Source organism: Dipodomys spectabilis, unplaced genomic scaffold (genome assembly GCF_019054845.1).
Source record: "Dipodomys spectabilis isolate Male_0828 unplaced genomic scaffold, ASM1905484v1 ptg000318l, whole genome shotgun sequence".
In the NCBI taxonomy this organism is placed as follows: Eukaryota; Metazoa; Chordata; class Mammalia; order Rodentia; family Heteromyidae; genus Dipodomys; species Dipodomys spectabilis.
Window position 1 is genome coordinate 521,605 of NW_024870995.1, and position 19,650 is coordinate 541,254.

At 59.6% G+C, this 19,650-nt stretch overlaps 2 protein-coding genes and 1 non-coding gene across 4 annotated transcripts in view; all 3 read right to left on the reverse strand.

Annotated features, from left to right (window-relative positions):
• Positions 1-9,469: 9,469 nt before the first annotated feature.
• Positions 9,470-11,862, reverse strand: Rpl13 (ribosomal protein L13). Its single transcript, XM_042702235.1, has 6 exons — positions 11,782-11,862; positions 11,486-11,595; positions 11,097-11,238; positions 10,726-10,899; positions 10,075-10,131; positions 9,470-9,670 (listed from the first exon to the last, which is right to left on the reverse strand). Exons 2-6 carry the CDS (start codon positions 11,587-11,589, stop codon positions 9,512-9,514), a joined length of 636 nt encoding a protein of 211 aa, XP_042558169.1. The 5' UTR covers positions 11,590-11,595; positions 11,782-11,862; the 3' UTR covers positions 9,470-9,511.
• Positions 10,953-11,034, reverse strand: LOC122127978. The gene has a single exon (XR_006151338.1). It is a non-coding gene; the product is annotated as a small nucleolar RNA MBII-202 (small nucleolar RNA).
• Positions 11,863-15,255: 3,393 nt separating the features above from the next.
• The window catches only part of Spg7 (SPG7 matrix AAA peptidase subunit, paraplegin), a 44,910-nt gene continuing 40,515 nt past the window's right edge, over positions 15,256-19,650 (reverse strand). For both annotated transcript variants that reach the window (XM_042702226.1, XM_042702225.1), the window contains 3 exons: positions 18,957-19,123; positions 17,959-18,036; positions 15,256-15,576 (listed from right to left, as the gene is read on the reverse strand). In XM_042702226.1, the coding sequence (XP_042558160.1) occupies positions 15,397-15,576; positions 17,959-18,036; positions 18,957-19,123 (425 nt within the window). In that variant the 3' untranslated portion in view covers positions 15,256-15,396. The remainder of the gene's footprint in view (positions 15,577-17,958; positions 18,037-18,956; positions 19,124-19,650) is intronic.

Consider the following 19,650-nt stretch of genomic DNA (forward strand, 5'->3'; position numbering starts at 1 on the left):
GCGCACGCCCGGCCCGGGTCCGCGCCCCGCACCTCCCCCGTCCCCCCTCACCTCCCCCGGCCCCCCGCACCTCCCCGGCCCCCCGCACCTCCCCCGGCCCCCCGCACCTCCCCCGGCCCCCCGCACCTCCCCGGCCCCCCTCACCTCCCCCGGCCCCCCGCACCTCCCCCGGCCCCCCGCACCTCCCCCGGCCCCCCGCACCTCCCCCGGCCCCCCGCACCTCCCCGGCCCCCCTCACCTCCCCCGGCCCCCCGCACCTCCCCCGGCCCCCCGCACCTCCCCCGGCCCCCCGCACCTCCCCCGGCCCCCCCGCACCTCCCCCGGTCCCCCGCACCTCCCCGGCCCCCCTCACCTCCCCCGGCCCCCCGCACCTCCCCGGCCCCCCTCACCTCCCCGGCCCCCCTCACCTCCCCCGGCCCCCCGCACCTCCCCCGGCCCCCCGCACCTCCCCGGCCCGGCCCCCCGCACCTCCCCGGCCCGGCCCCCCGCACCTCCCCGGCCCGGCCCCCCGCACCTCCCCCGGCCCCCCGCACCTCCCCGGCCCCCCTCACCTCCCCCGGCCCCCCGCACCTCCCCGGCCCCCCTCACCTCCCCCGGCCCCCCGCACCTCCCCCGGCCCCCCGCACCTCCCCCGGCCCCCCGCACCTCCCCGGCCCCCCTCACCTCCCCCGGCCCCCCGCACCTCCCCGGCCCCCCTCACCTCCCCCGGCCCCCCGCACCTCCCCGGCCCCCCTCACCTCCCCGGCCCCCCTCACCTCCCCCGGCCCCCCGCACCTCCCCCGGCCCCCCTCACCTCCCCGGCCCGGCCCCCCGCACCTCCCCGGCCCGGCCCCCCGCACCTCCCCGGCCCGGCCCGCCGCGCCCACCTGCACCCACGCGCCGCGCGCCTGCTGCAGCAGCCGCACGCTGGGGTCGGACTTGGTCAGCGGGTCGCGGTCCAGCAGGTGCCGGCAGCTGAGCCGCAGCTCCACCTTCGCGGCGCGGGGCGCGGGCACCGCCCCCGGGCCCGCCGGGCGCTCGCAGCCCGCGCTCATGCCGCCCGTGCCGGCCCCGCGGGAATGGTGGACGGCCGGGAAATGGTGGACGGGCCGGGCGTGGCCGCTCCCCGCACGCCGGCCGCGCGGGCGCACGTGGGTGGGGCGGGAGGCGGCCACCGCGGGGACGGCGGGGCGCGGGGGGGGCGGGGACGGCGGGGCGCGGGGGGGGCGGGGACGGCGGGGACGGCGGGGCGCGGGGGGGGGCGGGGACGGCGGGGACGGCGGGGCGCGGGGGGGGGGCGGCGGGGCGCGGGAGGGGGACGGCGGGGCGCGGGGGGGGGGCGGCGGGGCGCGGGAGGGGGACGGCGGGGCGCGGGGGGGGCGGGGACGGCGGGGGGCGGGGGGGGGCGGCGGGGCGCGGGGGGGGGCGGGGACGGCGGGGCGCGGGGGGGGGGGACGGCGGGGCGCGGGGGGGGCGGGGACGGCGGGGCGCGGGGGGGGGGTGACGGCCACCGTGGGGGCGGCGGGGCGCGGGGGGGGGGACGGCCACCGCGGGGACGGCGGGGCGCGGGGGGGGCGGCGGGGCGCGGGGGGGGCGGCGGGGCGCGGGGGGGGGGCGGGGAGGGCGGGACGCGGGAGGAGGGCGGCGGGGCGCGGGGGGGGGGACGGCCACCGCGGGGACGGCGGGGCGCGGGGAGGGCGGGACGCGGGAGGGGGGCGGCGGGGCGCGGGGGGGGGCGGCGGGGGGGACTGGGCGCGAGGGGCGGCTCCGCGCTCCCGCGGCCGGGGCTCGGACGCGCCCGGACGGCGTCCCCCGACCCCGGTTCTCGCCCGGGCACCGGGGCCCCATCCCCGCGCCCTCCGAGAGCTCCGAGCGCTTGTGCGCGCCCGCGTGTGCCGGACGCCCGCGGCCGGGGCGCGGCCCGGCGGGGAGGGCGGAGGCGCCGCCCCGGCCGGGCTCTGGGCCCGCCTGTGCCGCCCGCGCGGGCCGCGGCTCTGAGGGGACCTGGGGCGGATGGGGGAGCCGGGCTCAGCTTCCGGCCCCCACTTCGAAGACCCTGGGGTCCTGACCCCACCCTGGGCCGGGGGCTCGGGCCGCAGGGAGCCTTGGGGCGGCGGACGCCCGGTGTCCCCTGGACGCGGCCGGGCCCGGCCCCTCCCGGTGCGCGGGCAGCCCCGAGCGCTGGGCCTCCCGCGCAGGGCTCCGCAGGGCTTAGACAGCTGTCCCTGGGCCCGGCCTCGGCCAGCCAGACTGCCTGAGGTCGCCTGGCTCCCTGCGGGGCTGGCGCAGCTCTGCCCCGGCCGGTCTGAGCCCACTGCTGGGCCGCGGACGCGTCGCTGGGCCGCGGACGCGTCGCTGGGCCGCGGACGCGTCGCTGGGCCGGGGACGCGTCGCTGGGCCGCGGACCCGTCGCTGGGCCGCGGACGCGTCGCTGGGCCGGGGACGCGTCGCTGGGCCGCGGACGCGTCGCTGGGCCGGGGACGCGTTGCTGGGCCGCGGACCCGTCGCTGGGCCGCGGACGCGTCGCTCGGCCGCGGACGCGTTGCTGGGCCGGGGACGCGTCGCTGGGCCGCAGACCCATCGCTGGGCCGCGGACGTACTGCTGGGCCGCGGACGCGTTGCTGGGCCGGGGACGCGTTGCTGGGCCGCAGACCCATCGCTGGGCCGCGGACGTACTGCTGGGCCGCGGACGCGTTGCTGGGCAGGGCTAAGGGGCTGAGCCACACGGCAGGCCCATTCTTCAGGCCGCTGGCTTGCAGTCATGCAGTTCATCTGAGAGGCTCCACCTGTCTCTGCCCCTGGCGAGGACCGAGCCTCCCCCGGGGAGGAGAGGAAAAGGAGCAGGTAGGAGGTGTGGGTGTGAATCTCCCATCCCAGGAGACACCTCCCTCCCTCAACCCTGACCATAGCTGGCTTCATTAGCAATGAAAGGACCGCACCAGACAAAGCGTGTGAGTCCTAGGCCAACGCTGTCTCCCGGTCCCCCTTCCCTGCCGGGGCCCAGGGCCTCCAGGCCCGAACTCCAGCCATGAGCTCTTTTCTGTTGTCCCCTCCCCTGGGTAGATGCAGGAAATGAGATTTCTCTCCTTATATATTTTTTGATTGTCATGTAGGAAATAACGTGTTAGGTTGAAAGATTAGAAACTTCTGATAAACAAGTAACAGCACCCAGAGCTAAACACTATGAAGGTGAAGATGTAAGCCGGGCACTGGTGGCTCACGCCTGTTATCCTCGCTACTCAGGAGGCTGAGATCTGAGGATCGAGGTTCAAAGCCAGCCCAGGCAGGAAAATCTGTGGAACTCTTATCTCCAATAAACCACTACAAAACCGGAAGTGGCGCTGTGGCTCAAGCAGTAGAGCGCTTGCCTTGAGCTGAAGAGCTGAGGGACAGCGCCCAGGCCCAGAGTTCAAGCCCCACGACCGACTAAAAAAAAAAAAAAGAAAAGAAAAGATGAAGATGTTTATTTTCCACATTCCATGCTATGCAAGTGTTTTCATTATTTTTATTTTTATTCTTCTAGCAACACTGGGGTTTGAGCTCAGAGCCTGATGCTGCAAGCATGCTGCTTCTGAGCCGTACTCTAGCTGATTTTTGCTTTGTTGTTCTTCAGATAGCACCTCATTCATGTTTTGCCCCATGCCAGCCTTAAACCTGAATCCTCCTGTGTAGCTGGGATTTACCAGTGTAAGCCACCATGCCGTTATTAGTTTAGTGTAAATTTTGTCCTGAGGTTTGAACTCAGGGCCTGCCTGGGTGCTTGTTTTTCAAGGCTACACTCTACCACTTAAGCCACAGCTCTGCTTCTGACTTTTTGGTTGTTAATTGGAGATAAGAGTCTCATAGACTTTCTTGCTCCTTGAACTTTCTTGAGCCTTGCTCCTCAGAACTCAACCTCCTGAGTAGCTAGGATTCCAGGTGTGAGCCACCAGCACCTGGCTTCCTGGCTTTATTTGCTTTTCTTATAACAGATGTCTCTGAGTCTCCTCACACCTGAAGTGACTCATGATGGTTATATGGCTTAAATATGAAATGTGCCCCTAGCTCCTGTGTTGAAGGTCTGGGCTCCAGCTGGAAGTTCTATTTTGAAGGGCCTGGAAGCCTCATGGATGAGGCGGGCTGGAGGAATTGGGACGCTGAGGGCATGCCTTTGAAGGCTATACTTGGCTGCTGGTTCCTTTCTCACTACCTCCACCCACCAGGAGGTGGAGTGCCCCCCTCCCCTGCCCCGTCCCGCCCTGCCCCCCTCCCTGCCCCACCCTGTCCCCCTGCCCCCCTGCCCTGCCCTGCTCCCCTGCCCCCCTGCCTTGCCCCGCCCCCCTGCCCCCCCCTGCCCTCCCCTGCCCGGCCCCGCTCCGCCCCACCCCGCCCCTGCCCTGCTCCCCTGCCCTGTCCCCTGCCCTGTCCCCTGCCCTCCCCTACCCTCTCCTGCCCCGCCCTCCCCTGCTCTGCCCCGCCCCGCCATCACAGCAGGTAGAGCTGGAGTACAGACTGAAGTCTCTGAGATGGTGAGCCAAAAGACATCTCTGCTTCGTGCTGGTGACGCCAAGTATCAGGTTACAGTGCACTGAGTCTGGAGAGTCACGCGGGCTGTCTGCAGGTCCAGGCACCTCCGGTCCCCTCATGCCCCTGGCCACGCCCCAGCCTACCACTGTGCCTGGCACACAGTTTCTACTCAATGCATGATTTTTGCTTGTGGTGCTGGAGCTCAAACCCAGGCCTTTCACATACTAGGCAAAGGTTCAGTGCTCTACGCATCAGCGGAGCCCACAGGGCTCCGCGGCTTCTGTTCTGGGTTGTGCTTTGTGGTTGCTGTTTGCTGACAAACACTGTGAAGGCCCCGGGGGACCAGCTGATCAGTCCCTCTGTCCCTAACCCAGGTAGGCCACTCAGATGTGCCAAGATCACACATTGTAGGAAGGACCAAGTGGCATCCTTGACTTGAGATCTGCTTTCCTGGCCATTGTACCTCTTTGCACAGAAAACTCCCCTCTGGCCAGCTCCTACTTAACCTTCAAGGCCCAAGTCAATCTGCCCTAGTTCCCAAAGACCCTTTATGGGCTCTGGGCCCACAGCCCATCATCACCAGTCCCATTTATCTGGAGTTGTACTCGAAGTTCATCAGGACCTCAGATAGCTTCAAGATGGCTTCCAGCCCAGGGGCTGGGCCAGCCAAGATCAGGAAAACCTGTGAAGGCATGAACTGGGGATGGTGGGTGAGGCTGCTCCTGGACCCTGGTCTGCCTGTGTGCCATCAGCACACCCCATCCCCCACTCCCTCATACGGGCCATGAGGTCAGCTGGGGACAGGGCCGACTTCCCCCGGCTCCCAAGGCTCTTGGAGGGTCTCAGACACTTGGGCCCATGCCTTGGGACCTGTCCTGGAACCTGTGGTCCCCAGCCACATTCAGAGGCCACACCCTTCCCCCTGCCCTGCCCTGCTGCCCTCCCAAACACATAGGCCCAGCTGAGGTGCACAGGGCTCAGTGCTCACCCCGAGCGTGAGTGCACACGGCTCAGTGCTCACCCCGAATGTGAGTGCCCGGGACTCAGTACCACCCTGAGCGTGAGTGCACAGGACTCAGTGCTCACCCCAAGCGTGAGTGCACACAGCTCAGTGCTCACCCCGAGCGTGAGTGCACACAGCTCAGTGCTCACCCCGAGCGTGAGTGCACACGGCTCAGTGCTCACCCCGAGCGTGAGTGCACACGGCTCAGTGCTCACCCCGAATGTTAGTGCACAGGACTCAGTACCACCCCGAGCGTGAGTGCACACGGCTCAGTGCTCACCCCGAGCGTTAGTGCACACGGCTCAGTGCTCACCCCGAGTGTGAGTGCACACGGCTCAGTGCTCACCCCGAATGTGAGTGCACAGGACTCAGTACCACCCTGAGCATGAGTGCACAGGACTCAGTACCACCGTGAGCGTGAGTGCACAGGACTCAGTACCACCCTGAGTGTGAGTGCACAGGGCTCAGTGCTCACCCCGAGCGTGAGTGCACACGGCTCAGTGCTCACCCCGAGCGTGAGTGCACGGGACTCAGTACCACCTTTAGAGTGAGTGCACGGGACTCAGTGCTCACCCCGAATGTGAGTGCACGGGGCTCAGTGCTCACCCCAAGGCTGGGAAGGCAGCTCAGTGGCAGAGTGCTCACTTTCATGCATGAAGCCCTGGGTTTGATTCCTCAGTACCACATACACAGAAAAGGCCAGCAGTGGAGCTGTGGATCAAGTGGTAGAGAGAGCTAGCCTTGAGCAAAAGCAGCTCAGGGACAGTGCCCAGGCCCTGAGTTCAAACCCCAGGACTGCCAAAAAAAAAAATTTCATCCAGGAGAACCTGTCTTCACTGCGGCCAGGCACTTCCTTCCAGTTAAGGACGCTGTCACTGGGCGGCCCAGAGGTCTTGGAGGTAACAGCTGGAGTCCAGGCTGAATTGGGCCTCAGAAGGCAGTGGGTCTGAGAGGCCAGGTACCCCTGGCTGGCAGGGTCTGAGTTGGGCAAGGGCAGCAGGCCCACAGGGTTTCAGAGGGATAGGGACTTAAGGCCACACCGAGCTTGGTCCACCTGTGCCCTCTGGAGGTGGTGCTGAGCCATTGCTTTCTAAGCTGGTGCTCTGGCTTCTCTGAAGCTAGTTCTGTCCCCAGCAGTGATCTTTCTAGTGTCCCCTCACCCCATGGATGGGCAGAGGCCTCATCCACCGGCAGGACAGGGAAGGGGGCAGCCAGTGAGAGACACAAGGAGCTCAAATCAAGGGCACCAGAAATGGGGCTGCTCTCCAAGCCAAGGCCTTCGTGTGTGTGGGGAGACTCAGTCTCTGATGGGGACACAACCGTGGGCGCGTTAGCTTCTGTGGTGGCTTGAGCTCTGAGACGTGGGGAGGGCCTGCTTCCAGGATCGCTTCATAGTCAGTCCTGGGATGGGCCTCCTGTTCCCAGGTAAGCCGTAAGAAGAGGAAGGAGAGAGAGAGGAGGGGAAGGAGAGGGGGCAGAGGCAGAAAGGGAGAGGAAGGGGGAGGAGAGAAAAATAGGAAGAAAAGAGGGAGGGAAAAAGGGGAAAAATGAGAGAGGGAGAGGAAAAAGGACAAAGGAATAAAGAAGAAGAGGGGGGCTGGGAAGGTGGCTCAGTGGTAGAGCGCTTGCCTTGCATGCCTGAGGCCCTGGGTTCAATTCCTCAGCACCACATAAGCAGAAAAAGAAAAGCCGGAAGTGGCGCTGTGGCTCAAGTGATAGAGCTGAAGAGCTGAGGGACAGCGCCCAGGCCCAGAGTTCAGGCCCCACAACCGGATCCAAAAAAAAAAAAAGAGGGAGAGAAGTGGAGAAAGCCCAAGATCGTAGCAGCCATTGCCTGGCTGCTCTGGTCCACCAGTTGGGAGGGGCTCGCAGGGCTGGTCACTGGCACTGGGGGAGGGGCTGCCAGTGATGACTGCAGAGTAGCAAGCAGGTGGTGTCGGGCTGCGTGCCCAGGCAGGCCCCAGCTGGCCGACATCCTGGTTTCACTCACTTGGCTCATCTGGGGCTTTGATGAGGTTCAGATGTGCTGCCCCCTCCACTGGGCCCTACCTGGCCTTGCCTCTCCCTTCCTGGAAGCACCCCTCTTGGGAATTCTCCAGGGCAGACTGGGCAGGCATGGTTACACTCTGCTTCTCCCCCACCGTGGATGAGGCTTAGCCAAGGCCCAGCTGCAAGGGGCCACATGGGTGTGGGGCATGCCTGTCACCCACGCCCTGTGCCGTGCGCACAACACCTGTCACTAGCTTATTCCCTAAACTGTAGCCCTGCAGGTCCTCAGAACCGTAGGCTGTGTAGTAGTGCCCTGGCCTTTTCCTTCCAGGAAAGGGGTCAGGGAGGGTGTGCACTGCTGGCCGTTTCCCTCTTGGCTACTCCCAGGCCCATAGCCACTAGGCCTGCAGCAAGGCCTTGTTCACATGAGGGTGTGGGGAGGCCAGGGCCAGACCTGAGCCTGGCGTGGGAACTCCAGGCTTGGCAAGAGTTCCCAGCTGTGTCCTCACAGCCTGGGACCAGAGGGAGGGAGTGCTGTTTTCACCTAGCTATCCCACTGCTGGTGTGTGCCTCTGAAAGCCACAGGAGGCCGAGCCAACCCTGGGCCAGCACTGGCGTGTCCTGAGTGGGTCCTGGGGCTTGAACTTCCGGGCCTGGGAGCTGTTCCTCCGCTCTTCAGCTCAAGGATAGTACTCTACCACTTGAGCCACAGCGCCACTTCCAGCTTTTTTCTTTTCGTTTATGCGGTACGGAGGAATCTTACCCAGGGCCTCATGCATGCAAGGAAAGTGCTCTACCACTGAGCCACCTTCCCAGCCTCCCACTTCAGCTTTTCTATGTGGTGCTGAGGAATTGAACCCAGGGACTCATGCACTCTACCATGGAGCCACCTTCCCAGCTCATCCTGGGGTGGCCTTGAGCCCAAGGTCTTGGCCACCCCTGCCCCCTGCAGGGACAACATGGGCATAGCAGATAGAGTTCTCCTTTTGTTGGAACATCAAAGATCTACACCTGTCAACACTGGACCTTCCAGACAAGCCTGCCTTTAAAAGCTACCTCAGGGTTTGAATCAATGGGACAAGCAGTACAGCTGGGAACATCTTGAAACCATGACCCAGGCCGTCTACCTTGGGGACAGGCACACACCATCACCCCACCTGCCACCTGGATGTGAAGCGGGAACACCTTTAGAATACCAGGCAGCCAGAGCTTACCCCTTTCCAGTGTCAAGATGCACAGGCATGCCAAGTAATCTAGGATGTCAGTGCAAATGAGGTCCTAAGGCATTTGAGCTAATTGGAAAAATGCTCTGGTTAAAAAGTACTAACTCGGGCTGGGAAGGTGGCTCAGTAGAGCGCCTGCCTTGCATGCCTGAGGCCCTGGGTTCAATGCCTCAGCACCACATAAGCAAAAAGAAAAAAGCCGGAAGTGGCGCTGTGGCTCAAGTGGTAGAGCACTAGCCTTGAGCTGAAGAGCTGAGGGACAGCGCCCAGGCCCGGAGTTCAGGCCCCACGATTGGACCCCCCCCCCCAAAAGTACTAACACACTGGTGGCTCACACCTGTAATCCTACTCAGGAGGCTGGATCTTAGGATCACGGTTCAAAGCCAGCTGGGGCAAGAAAGTCCCCAAGACCTTATATCCAATTAACTACCAGAAGAGGGCTGTGGTTCAAAGTGGTAGAGTGCTAGCCTTGAGCAAAAGAGCTCGGGGACAGCACCCTGAGTTCAGGCCTTGGGACAAAAGACTAATGGGATGTAGCTCAGTGGTAGACCCTCAGCACACCAAGAAAGCAACTGAACTTCAGAGTTGAGCGTCCATATCAATCATATCAACTCCCCCAAAAGGTGTTAGGGAGCTGCTGACCAGGGATTCATCCAACAGTGCTGAACTATGAACAGGATTACCACTCAGGCTCTGGGGTACCTCTGGCAATCACCCACCACCTTACCAATTACCAAGTCAGGATCGTTCCTCACATCAAAAAGAGACCTTAATTTTCCTGAGGGTTTATTATAATACTCAAAACATAGCTTTATTTTTTCTTCTCAACATCTTGTTCTGCAGCTTCCTTGGCTCTTTTAGCTCGGATACCGAAGAGCCGGGCATTGGCACGGGCCATTCGAAGACTGGCAAAAGCCTTGAAGTTCTTCTCCTCCTCTGTGATAGCTCTGGCCTTCTCCTTTTTGTAGACCTGGAAGTCATATTGTACAATGAGCCCACAACTTTCAAGACTACCTCAAAACTGAGGCAGAAGGAGCCATGCTCTGGGCACCTGACAATTCTCCCACATCAAATCTGGTTTCTTGGTTGTAACAATTTTTGTAGAAAGGAAAAACTAAAGAACCACTTGATGGGCAAATCAGAGATCAGCAGCACCAGACCACCAGAGGTGGCCTGGGCCTCCAGGCAAAAAGGATGGGAATGACTCAAACTTCTTAAGGGCAGCAGAGGGCTCCCCACCCCCAAGTTCGCTATCTCAGAACTACAGGGATCCTAGAAACCTCAACAGCCACCAATTGAGGGTGCCTGACACACTACTCATTCACCACTCCTTCTTGTCTATAGGACCAAGGTCTGAACAAACCGTCCACTTACGTTCCGGATGGGCATCACTGGTCCTGTCAGCTGTGTGGCCAATTTGAGTTCTTCAGCCTGTGTATGTTAATAAGTCAAATGAGTCCAATTTCACTTGCAAAGGGCCCCATGCTTGTTATGCCCAGCACCCGTGGGTCCTGGGCTCCTAAAAGAAACCACTGCCTGTATCTGGTCACATCTTACAGCTCAGTGAAACTGCTCTGCCCATTCACAAAACCTGGCGGATGACTGCTCGGTCTGTAGCAAGGTACTACACACCCCGTCCTCCACTCTCTACTGGAAGTGCACATAAATGGACACTTTGTCAGTGGGTCCTGCTAAGAAGGCTATTTCTAGATATAAAGCATCTGAAGGAAGGGGCACTATGATCAATGACAGAATGCTGGTTCCAGGCCAGACAGCTGGCCACAGGAGGCAGAGAAGCACCACAGAGCCCGTTGGAAGTAGGAAGGACTGTTGGTTGATCATTAGCATCTGTCTTCCCACTAAATCACCAATCCCCTGCCCTCTCCACACAATAGCCATGAAGTGGACAAAGGTTGCAGGACTGCTTTTCTCTGGTCCCCAGGAACACCCACAGGATGCCCTGGCTTCGAAACCTAGATTCTTGGACCGCTCCCACACCGTCAGGCCTGCCACAAATGCACTCACAGAGCTGTCTCCCTTCTTGGGGGCCGAGGGCTTCCTGGGGAAGAGGAGGAGCTTGGAGCGGTACTCCTTCAGCCGCTGCACGTTGGCCTGCAGGGACTCGGTGGACTTATTCCGCCTCCTCGGGTCTACCGAGATGCCAATGGTCCGGGCCACCTTTTTGTGAATGCCGGCCACCTGCCCAGGAAAACCGGATGAAGGCCCGCGCAGCCTCTGCCCAGCGGTGCCCCGTGAAGAGGCTCGGTGTCAGATGGAAAAGGGTTCAAAAGCACTTTCATCAGCGAGGTGCAGCGATTCCGGAGAATGTCATCATTCCACCGAGCGCGAGGGGCGACCCCAGAGCCACCCCCACCGGCCGGCCGGCCGGGACTCACCCGCAGCTCCTCCAGGCTGAAGCCGCGGCCCGCTCGGACCTTGGTGTGGTACCTCACCGTGGGGCACCGGACGATGGGCCGGATGGGGCCGGACGCGGGGCGCGGGGCGATGCGGCGCGCTTTGGCCTGCCGGGCCTTGCGTCTGGGGAAGGAAAGCACGCACGTCGTCCCCGCCCGCGCGCCCCCGCCCGGCCCCGCCGCCCCCCGCCCGGCCCCGCGCGCCCCCCGCCCGGCCCCGCGCGCCCCCCGCCCGGCCCCGACGCCCCCCGCCCGGCCCCGACGCCCCCCGCCCGGCCCCGACGCCCCCCGCCCGCCGCCCGGCCCCGACGCCCCCCGCCCGGCCCCGACGCCCCCCGCCCGGCCCCGCGCGCCCTCCGCCCGCCGCGCACCTGCGGATCTTCCGGGCCGGCTGGTTAAACCAGGTGGCCACGCGCCGCTGCCAGTCCTTGTGGAAGTGGGGCTTCAGGATCATGCCATTCCGGCTGGGCGCCATGGCTGCCTACGGACGCGAAAGGAGGGTGAAGGCCTGCGCCCCGCGTCCCGGCCGCCAGCCCCCCGCCCGACGCCATGGTGGCGGCGAGAAGGCCCCTCCGAGGACGCGCAGGCGGCAGCGCCGGGCCGGCGGCGGCGGATGGCGGCGGATGGCGGCGGATGCGGGCCGGCGGCGGCAGGCGCACAGACTCACCTCCCGTGCCGGGGAACAGCCGAGCGGAAAGGAGCTGCGCCGCAAAGCACCACGGGGTCGTAGAGGGCCCGGCCAATCAGAAGCGCCGGAGCATTCTGACCAATCAGAGGAAAGAGGGAGGAAGTGACGCCCGAGCCGCGCTGACGCCTGCGCGGTCGCTGCGTCTCGGCCCGGGCTGCGCCGGCGTTGGCTGCGCGCGAGTCCGCCCGGGAGAAGGCGGGGCGCGGGAGCGCGGGGGAGGAGGACGCGGCTGGGGGTCCGCCGTTAACGGAGGCCTGAGCCCGGGCCCTGGGTGCCTCGCCTGCGGCCCTGGCCGCGCGGAGACCGAGGATCGCGGCTGGGGCCTGGCGCCGCCCCGGAGCGCGCCGCGTGGTTCACCGGAGATGGTCACGGGCTGGCCGCGCGGGCTGGCCTCGGACCGCCGTCCTCAGAGCTCGGCCTCCTGCGTCGCGGGGGTGGCTCCCCGGCCGAAACGTGGGAAGTGGGGCTGTGCCTGGAGTGACCGGAAAGCCAGGCCCGCCGGTGCCCGCCGGTGCCCAGGGCCGCGTCCGAGGGCGGCCGGCCCGTGGCGGGGAGCCGAGCGCCTTGCCGGCTCGGTGGAGGCGGTGACCCCAACAATACAAAATGCGACATTATTGATTTTGAAGAACAGGGCCGAACTTGAAAGGCAGGATTGCACTGGAACCACTCGTGCTGAGGAAAGGACCCGTTTGCCCCCGGCTGCCTCTCCTACTCGAATTAGTTTGGCAAAGGCGGAACACCTGGCCCCGACACCAGGCACTGCCCGCCGCTTTAGGTCAAAGTGGTACAGGGGTACTTAGGGTTCTGTTTCAGGAATGTGTGATTTACGCGTTTGCAAAGTAACTGCTAAGTTCTGCTTCTGTACACCAGCTTGCTTGCAACTGCTCTAAAAGAATGCTTTTTTTGCTTTATAAGCCCTGAGCTATTTGAGTTCGAGGCTGCTCACTCCCCCTCGGTCAGGCCTGGCTGGTCAGTCCAATCAACTCCAGCTTTTAAGAAAGTGGTCGGCCTCTGTGACTTTGCCCGGGGGTCAGTCCACTCCAGTGGACTCTGTCTTCACCACAGCAGGCTTTCCACCCGGTCCCTCCAGTCCCAGCCTCCTGAGTAGCTAGGATTCATTACCCTGTGAGCCATAGGTACCAGTCAGGCTATTTTTATTTTTTTGCCTGTCCTGGGCTTGAACTCAGGGCCTGGCACTGTCCCTGAACTTCTTTTTGCTCAAGGCTAGCACTCTACCACTTGAGCCACAGCACCACTCCCAGCTTTATCTGTGTATGTGATGCTGAGGAATCGAACCCAGGGCCTCACACATGCAAGGCAAGCACTCTTTACCTTTTGGGGCTTTTAGAAGACCATGTTAAAATATTTAAAGACCATATGCATGAACCAGGCATGGGTGGCTCACGCCTGTAACTCTAGCTGCTCAGGAGGCTGAGATCTGAGGATCATGGTTCAGAGCCAGCCTGGGCAGGAAAGTCCATGAGACACTTATCTCTAATTAACCACCAGAAAACTGGAAGTGGCGCTGTGGCTCAGGTGGCAGAGTGCTCGCCTTGGGCTGGAGCTCGGGCAGCGCCCAGGCCCAGAGTTCAAGCCCCAAGACTAACAAAAAAAAAAAGGGGGGGGGGCTGGGAAGGTGGCTCAGTGGTAGAGCGCTTGCCTTGCATGCATGAGGCCCTGGGTTCGATTCCTCAGCACCACATAAGCAAAAAGAAAAAAGCCAGAAGTGGTACTGTGGCTCAAGTGGTAGAGCGCTAGCCTTGAGCTGAAGAGCTGAGGGACAGCACCCAGGCCCAGAGTTCAGGCCCCACGACTAGACCACCCCCCCCCCCAAAAAAAAAAAAAGACTATGTGCATGGTTTTGCACTGATGGCTCACACCTATTATCCTACCTATTCAGGAGGCTGAGAAATGAGTCTTCCCTCTAACCAATACAAATCTGACAGTGGAGGGATGGCTCAAGTGATAGAGCTCCAGCCTCTGAGGCCCTGAGCTTGAGCCCAGGGCTGGCACACACTCACCAAAGAGTGCTTGATTCTAAAGGGAGGTCAGCTAGAAGGCGGATCACAGAAGGTCCAATCAGGTCTTAACTGTGTCCACCCAACTGCCCACGGGACAGTCAGTACTGAACCCGGTTTCTCTGTGAACCGGCACTGAGCACTCAGGATACCCAGGACAGCCTAGCTACTGCCTTAAACCCTTCACCACCAGAACCTTGTATGAGGTGTGTTATGGCTGGGGAACAAGATTGGCTGTTGCCAAGAACCACAGTACTTTTATTTTCGCTTATTTTTTTAGATGAAATCTTGTTATAGACCAGGATGGCTTTGAACTCAAAATCCCCAAAGTGGTGGGATTACAAACATGCATCATGATGCCTTTGTGCCCAATACCGTTTCAAACACAAACGAAGCACAGAGTACCACCAAGGATGATCATAAAGCTAAAACTCTACATGACTTGTTTCTGAGAGTCCATTGGTGCAATTACTCCTAGGAGGCCAGGCTTCACCTTACTTTACTCAACTGAAGTGCTGTATTTTCAACAGTATCACAAGCCGGTGTACTGGCCAAGCATCAGATACTCGGCAAACGACTTCCTAAAAAAAAGACACGGGTCATCCCAGTGTGTAACACATGTCCACTTTAGAGCAGTTATATAGACAATATACACCCCCCCACCAACCATACACTAATCTTTGGTAATAAAACTGGGGAACTGAGGCAAGGGCCAGTCCCTTGGAGCTGCTCAGGCACCTGCCCTCCTATTGCCCAGCAACTAACTTGAGCACAAGTGCTGGCTCCAAAAGAATAGGACCCTTGGCTGGTGAGTGATGGGGCCTGTCTCCAAATGCCACAGTGCAGGCAGGAGGGAAGCTCTGTGGGAAAGAGCTATGCGACTCACCAGGGACCTGGTCCTTTTGTGGCCTGGGCCCAGACTGCTATGGAGCAGCTCACAGTACAAACTGAGAATTGTGATCCTGGACAAACCTGCCAGAGTCTGTATAGTATAAATGTAGGTTCTCTATTACAGAGTAGGTCAGTCAAATACCACAATTTTCAGGGCCTTCAAAAGGTGGCCCTAAGGCAGTAGGACAGACCGGTGAGGACAGAGCAGTAGGGGGCAGTGTTTGAATCCCTAGGGCTCAGTGCCTGGCGACTCCTCTGCGATCCTTGGAAGAGCAAACACGCAGGGAAGGAAGTCGGCTCAGAGCCCCTTTCATCTCAGCCCTGTTAGCATTCTGAGGAGACACAGACCCACGTTTCAGGCAGGAACCTGCAGCTGCTCAGTTTGAGGTGGGAGGGACCTACACAGCCAGGCATGGATGGAAACATTGTGTAAACGCTGGGAACTCCTATACACACAATCCAACTGTAATCTTCCCACAATGGTAACAAGGCTGACAATCTTCCCCACAGGGGAGACTGATATATAAATGCAAAGTTCAATCACTCAAGTCCCTAAGAACATTTACTAAGTATACATAAGTAACTCAATAAATAGATCTCAAAAACCCTCTGCAGAAACCATTCCCAGCTGAAAGGAACTAGGAGAACAGCTAAGAAAGCAGTTCCTGGGTCACAGCAAGTGACGTCAGGGAGTTCCAGCTATCTGCGGAGCTGCCTCTTCGTCTCCAGAAGTCTGCTGCTCCCTCTGGGCATCCATCCACCTCTGTGGAGCAATCATTTTCTTAGGCCCGTGTGGCGGTGGGCCAATGAGGGCCTCAATATCCTCATAGTTTATCACTTCCTTTTCCAGAAGGGCATTTGCCAGCTAGAAAGAACAAACACAGCAGTGTGAATCTCTGAAACAAAGACAAGGCCTTTGAGAGCAAAGCATCTGCCATGGAGACACACTCCACAGAGGGGTCTCTGTATCCTAGAGGACATTTCGGACAAACTGCTTTCCCAGGAAGCAGAAGCAGGAGGCGGCTGGGGCAGTGAAGACTCACTCCCTGTCTCCACTCTGGAAGAGATCTGCCAGCTGCAAGATCACTCATTAATTTCTCTACTTCCTCTAAAAAATTTCACCTATTTTTGACAAATTAGTTTTCTTCACCAAACAAGGTCTGTGTGTGTCTGTGGTGAGAGTTAAAACGTGGGGCATGTCTTTGGAGAGGGGTTAAAATGTGGGGGTATGCTGGTGGGTGCAGGGGCAAAACATGGGGGCCCTCAACTGGAGTACAGTAAGAGGGGAGTGGGGGGGGCATGGGAGCTGGGGCTCACAACCACGGTTGGGGGAGAAGTATTTGAAATGTACCCCACAATCCTGTGTCCATACATCTTGCTGGTTAGAGCAAAGACTCTTGCACATTTTTTCCTTGTTTGTTGCTGGGTATGGAACCCAGGGCCTTGAGAATGCTATTTACACACTGCCACTGAGCTACAGTCCAGCCCTGTATTCCACATCAGCTGAACCAAACAGTAACCCCTGAGACAGTGCTTAATCTCTGAGTGTTTACTACGAGAGGCCCACAGTTCCTGCCCTGGCTGCTGGTATGGTGGTAAGGACCGGAACCTATCACCTGTGTGGGTAGTTCAGTCCTGACAGGCAGCTCTGCATATACTCAGGACACCCCTGCCAACAGCCAACACCCCTCCATCCCGGTCCCACGCACCAAGTCTAAGTTCTTAAGCTCAGTGCTAGTCTGCAATGTGCACCTTGCAGAGAGCCTGGCTTTGACTGAATGCAGCATCTGATGAGACAGGTGCTCTGGTCTGGAGTTCACACTGGGGATTGAAAACATGATTTCTGACTGACAGACCAGCTGGGATTTTTGTGGGGGGAAATAGGGTCCTTGAACTTTTGTGCTCAAGGCTAGAGCTCTACCACTTGAGCTATAGCTCCACTTCTGGCCTTTTGGAGGTTAATTGGAAGTAGAAGTCTCAGGTACTTTCCTGCCTGCGTTGGCTTTGTAGACCAGGCTAGATTCAAAGTTGAGATCCTCCAGCCTTAGCCTCCTAAGTGCTGGGGTTGCAGGTGTGCACAACCACACTTGGCTTAGCTGCATCATATTAAGGAAACAAGCAGGTGCTAAGAAACTACACGCTGTTCTGCTGGTCTGTCTGCATGTGGCACGAAGAGCCGTTGTTTCTACGTCCCCTGGGTGTGAATCATCACAACCTAGGAGATAAAAGGCCTTCACTTCTGAGGCCATCCTCTCCAAACCACCACCTCTATCCAAGGTGAGAAAATGCTGAATAATCCAGTACCCCACACAATACCAAGCCACCTGCAGGGCAGTCCTCATGATAGCCAGCCACGAGGCAAGGGATCAAAGGCCATGTAATGGTGGCAGGTCCTGTGGGAATCTGGACAGAGTAAGGGTACTGGGAAGGTCTGCGGCCATGTGAGTCCATTGGGGACCTCAGTTAACAATGGTGTGTGATGATGTTCTGTACTATGTTAGTTCCAGGGGAGATAGGGCATAGGTTGTAAGAGAACAACTCTGTAAATCTAGAACTATTCTAAAGCTTAAAAAGATTTCTGAGGGGCTGGGAAGTTGGCTCAGTGGTGGAGTGCTTGCCTTGCATGCATGAGGCCCTGGGTTCAATTCCTCAGCACCACGTAAGCAAAAAGAAAAAAGCCGGAAGTGGTGCTGTGGCTCAAGTGGTAGAGCGCTAGCCTTAAACTGAAGAGCTGAGGGACAGCGCCGAGGCCCAGAGTTCAGGCCCCACGACCAGACCCACCACCCCCCCAAAAAAAAAAAAAGATTTCTGAAAGATTTCCAGGTAGGTAGGTGCTGGTGGCTCACGCCTGTCATCCTAGCTACTCAGGAGGCTGAGATCTTAGGATTATGGTTCAAAGCCAGCCCGGGCAGGAAAGTTTGTGAGACCAGAAAACCAAAAGTGGCGGGTGGCTGAAAGTGGTAGAGTAGTAGGCTTTGAGCACAATAGCTCAGGGACAGTGCCCACGCCCCGAGCTCAAGCCCCAGGACTGGAAACAAATCATTTCCAGGGAGGAAATACTGATCATAACAATATGTTTACAAAAGGTGGGGGGTGATCTAATTTGAAGGAACTGGTGTGGCATGCTTCAGATAGAAGGAAATGGATGACCCCAACTGTGCTGGTGGGATTAGGTCTGCCTGTGCCCTCCTAAACCCCACACAGCGGAAATGCCCTGTGGGGGCACTGCACCCTGAGCTGCCCTCACCGCCTGCAACTTGTCCATGTTGTCCAGCAGTACCCTCTCCGTGTGTCTGTAGGCTTTGGCCACCAGCAGCTTTGCTTCCTGTACAGAAAAAGTTAAGACATGTCATGGGAAAGGATGAAGACACTGTTGAGATTCATCATAGCCAGTCTAGCATGGAAGTACAGGAAGAAAGTTCAGATTAGGAATATGCCTTCCATCTCTCATGATGACCAGCAGACACTCTCCCGTTCACACCTGTCAGGGACTCACAGTAACAACTGGCGGACCCTGTCTGTCCTCTGCTGCATCTGAGGCTGTCACGGAGCATAAGCAGCAAGAGCTGTCCAAGAGCAGGCCTGGACACTGTCCTGGAAGAACCTGCAGCTGCAGGGATCATGCATATTGGTTCTGTTATTCAATGTGTTTGACATTCTTCCAGATTCACAGCTAGAGGGATGAGTCTACTAACTAGGTCCTTCTCCAAGAAAACATACCACAGGGCTACAATAGAGCCCAGAAGGGAAAGTTTATATCAGGCTGCCACTCAGGCTTTTTTTTTCCTTACCAGTCCTGTGGCTTGAACTCAGGGCCTGGGCACTGTCCTTGGCTGCTTTTGCTCAAGGCCAGCACTCTACCATGTGAGCCACAGTGCCACTTCCGGCTTTTACTGTGTATGTGGAACTGAAGAATTGAACCCAGGACTTCAATGGATGCTAAGCATGAACTCTACCACTAACCTGCGTTTCAGCCCTGTCCCTAAGCTCTTTTTGTTCTACCATTTTGAGCCACAGCACCACTTCCAATTTTCTGAGTAGTTTATTGGAGATAAGAGTCTCACGGACTTTCCTACCCAGGCTGGCTTTGAACTGTGATCCTCAAATCTCAGCCTCCTGTCATCCTGAGCTAGGATGACAGGCGTGAGCCAGTAGGGTTGGCTTCAGGCTCTCTTTTAAGGGAGCTGAGGTCCTCATATAACAGGCCCAGTACCGTTTCCCCCTCAGGCAAGGGGTATGACTCACGTGGTCCATCATCTGTTGCAGGCCCTGGCTGAAGGGGCGTCGTCCAATGCCTGTGAGACCCTCTTGTGCCTCAGGAAAGGAGACAGGCCCAATGGTGGGTGCCATGCCAAACTGCTTCACCATGGAGTAGGCAATGCGGGTGACCTTCCTCAGGTCATCCTGGGCCCCTGGAGCACAGAGTTAGGAGAGGGAGAGTCCTCAGCAGCCCATGTACATGGGAATGCTGGGCCACAGGCCCCATTAGAGCCCACAGGGGCCCCATTAGAGCCCACAGGGGCCCCATTAGAGCCCACAGGGGCCCCATTAGAGCCCACAGGCCCCATTAGAGCCCATGGACTAGCACTTTAGCAGACATTTTTTTTTTCCACATCGGTCATGGGGCTGTCCCTCAGCTCTTCAGCTCAAGGCGAGCACCCTACCACTTGAGCCACAGCGCCACTTCCAGTTTTCTAGTGGTTTATTGGAGATAAAGAGTCTCATGGACTTTCCTGCCCAGGCTGGCTTTGAACCATGACCCTCAGGTCTCACCCTCCTGAGTAGCCAGGATGACAGGCATGAGCCACCTGCACCCGGCTCACAGACATTTTATGCCTAAGAATGTCCCTTTTACCCTGTCACCACTCCTTCAAGGAGAATTTTAACTGCTCAACAGTCAGCTGGCTCATTCAGGGTGGCCTGACCGGCTACTGCAAGG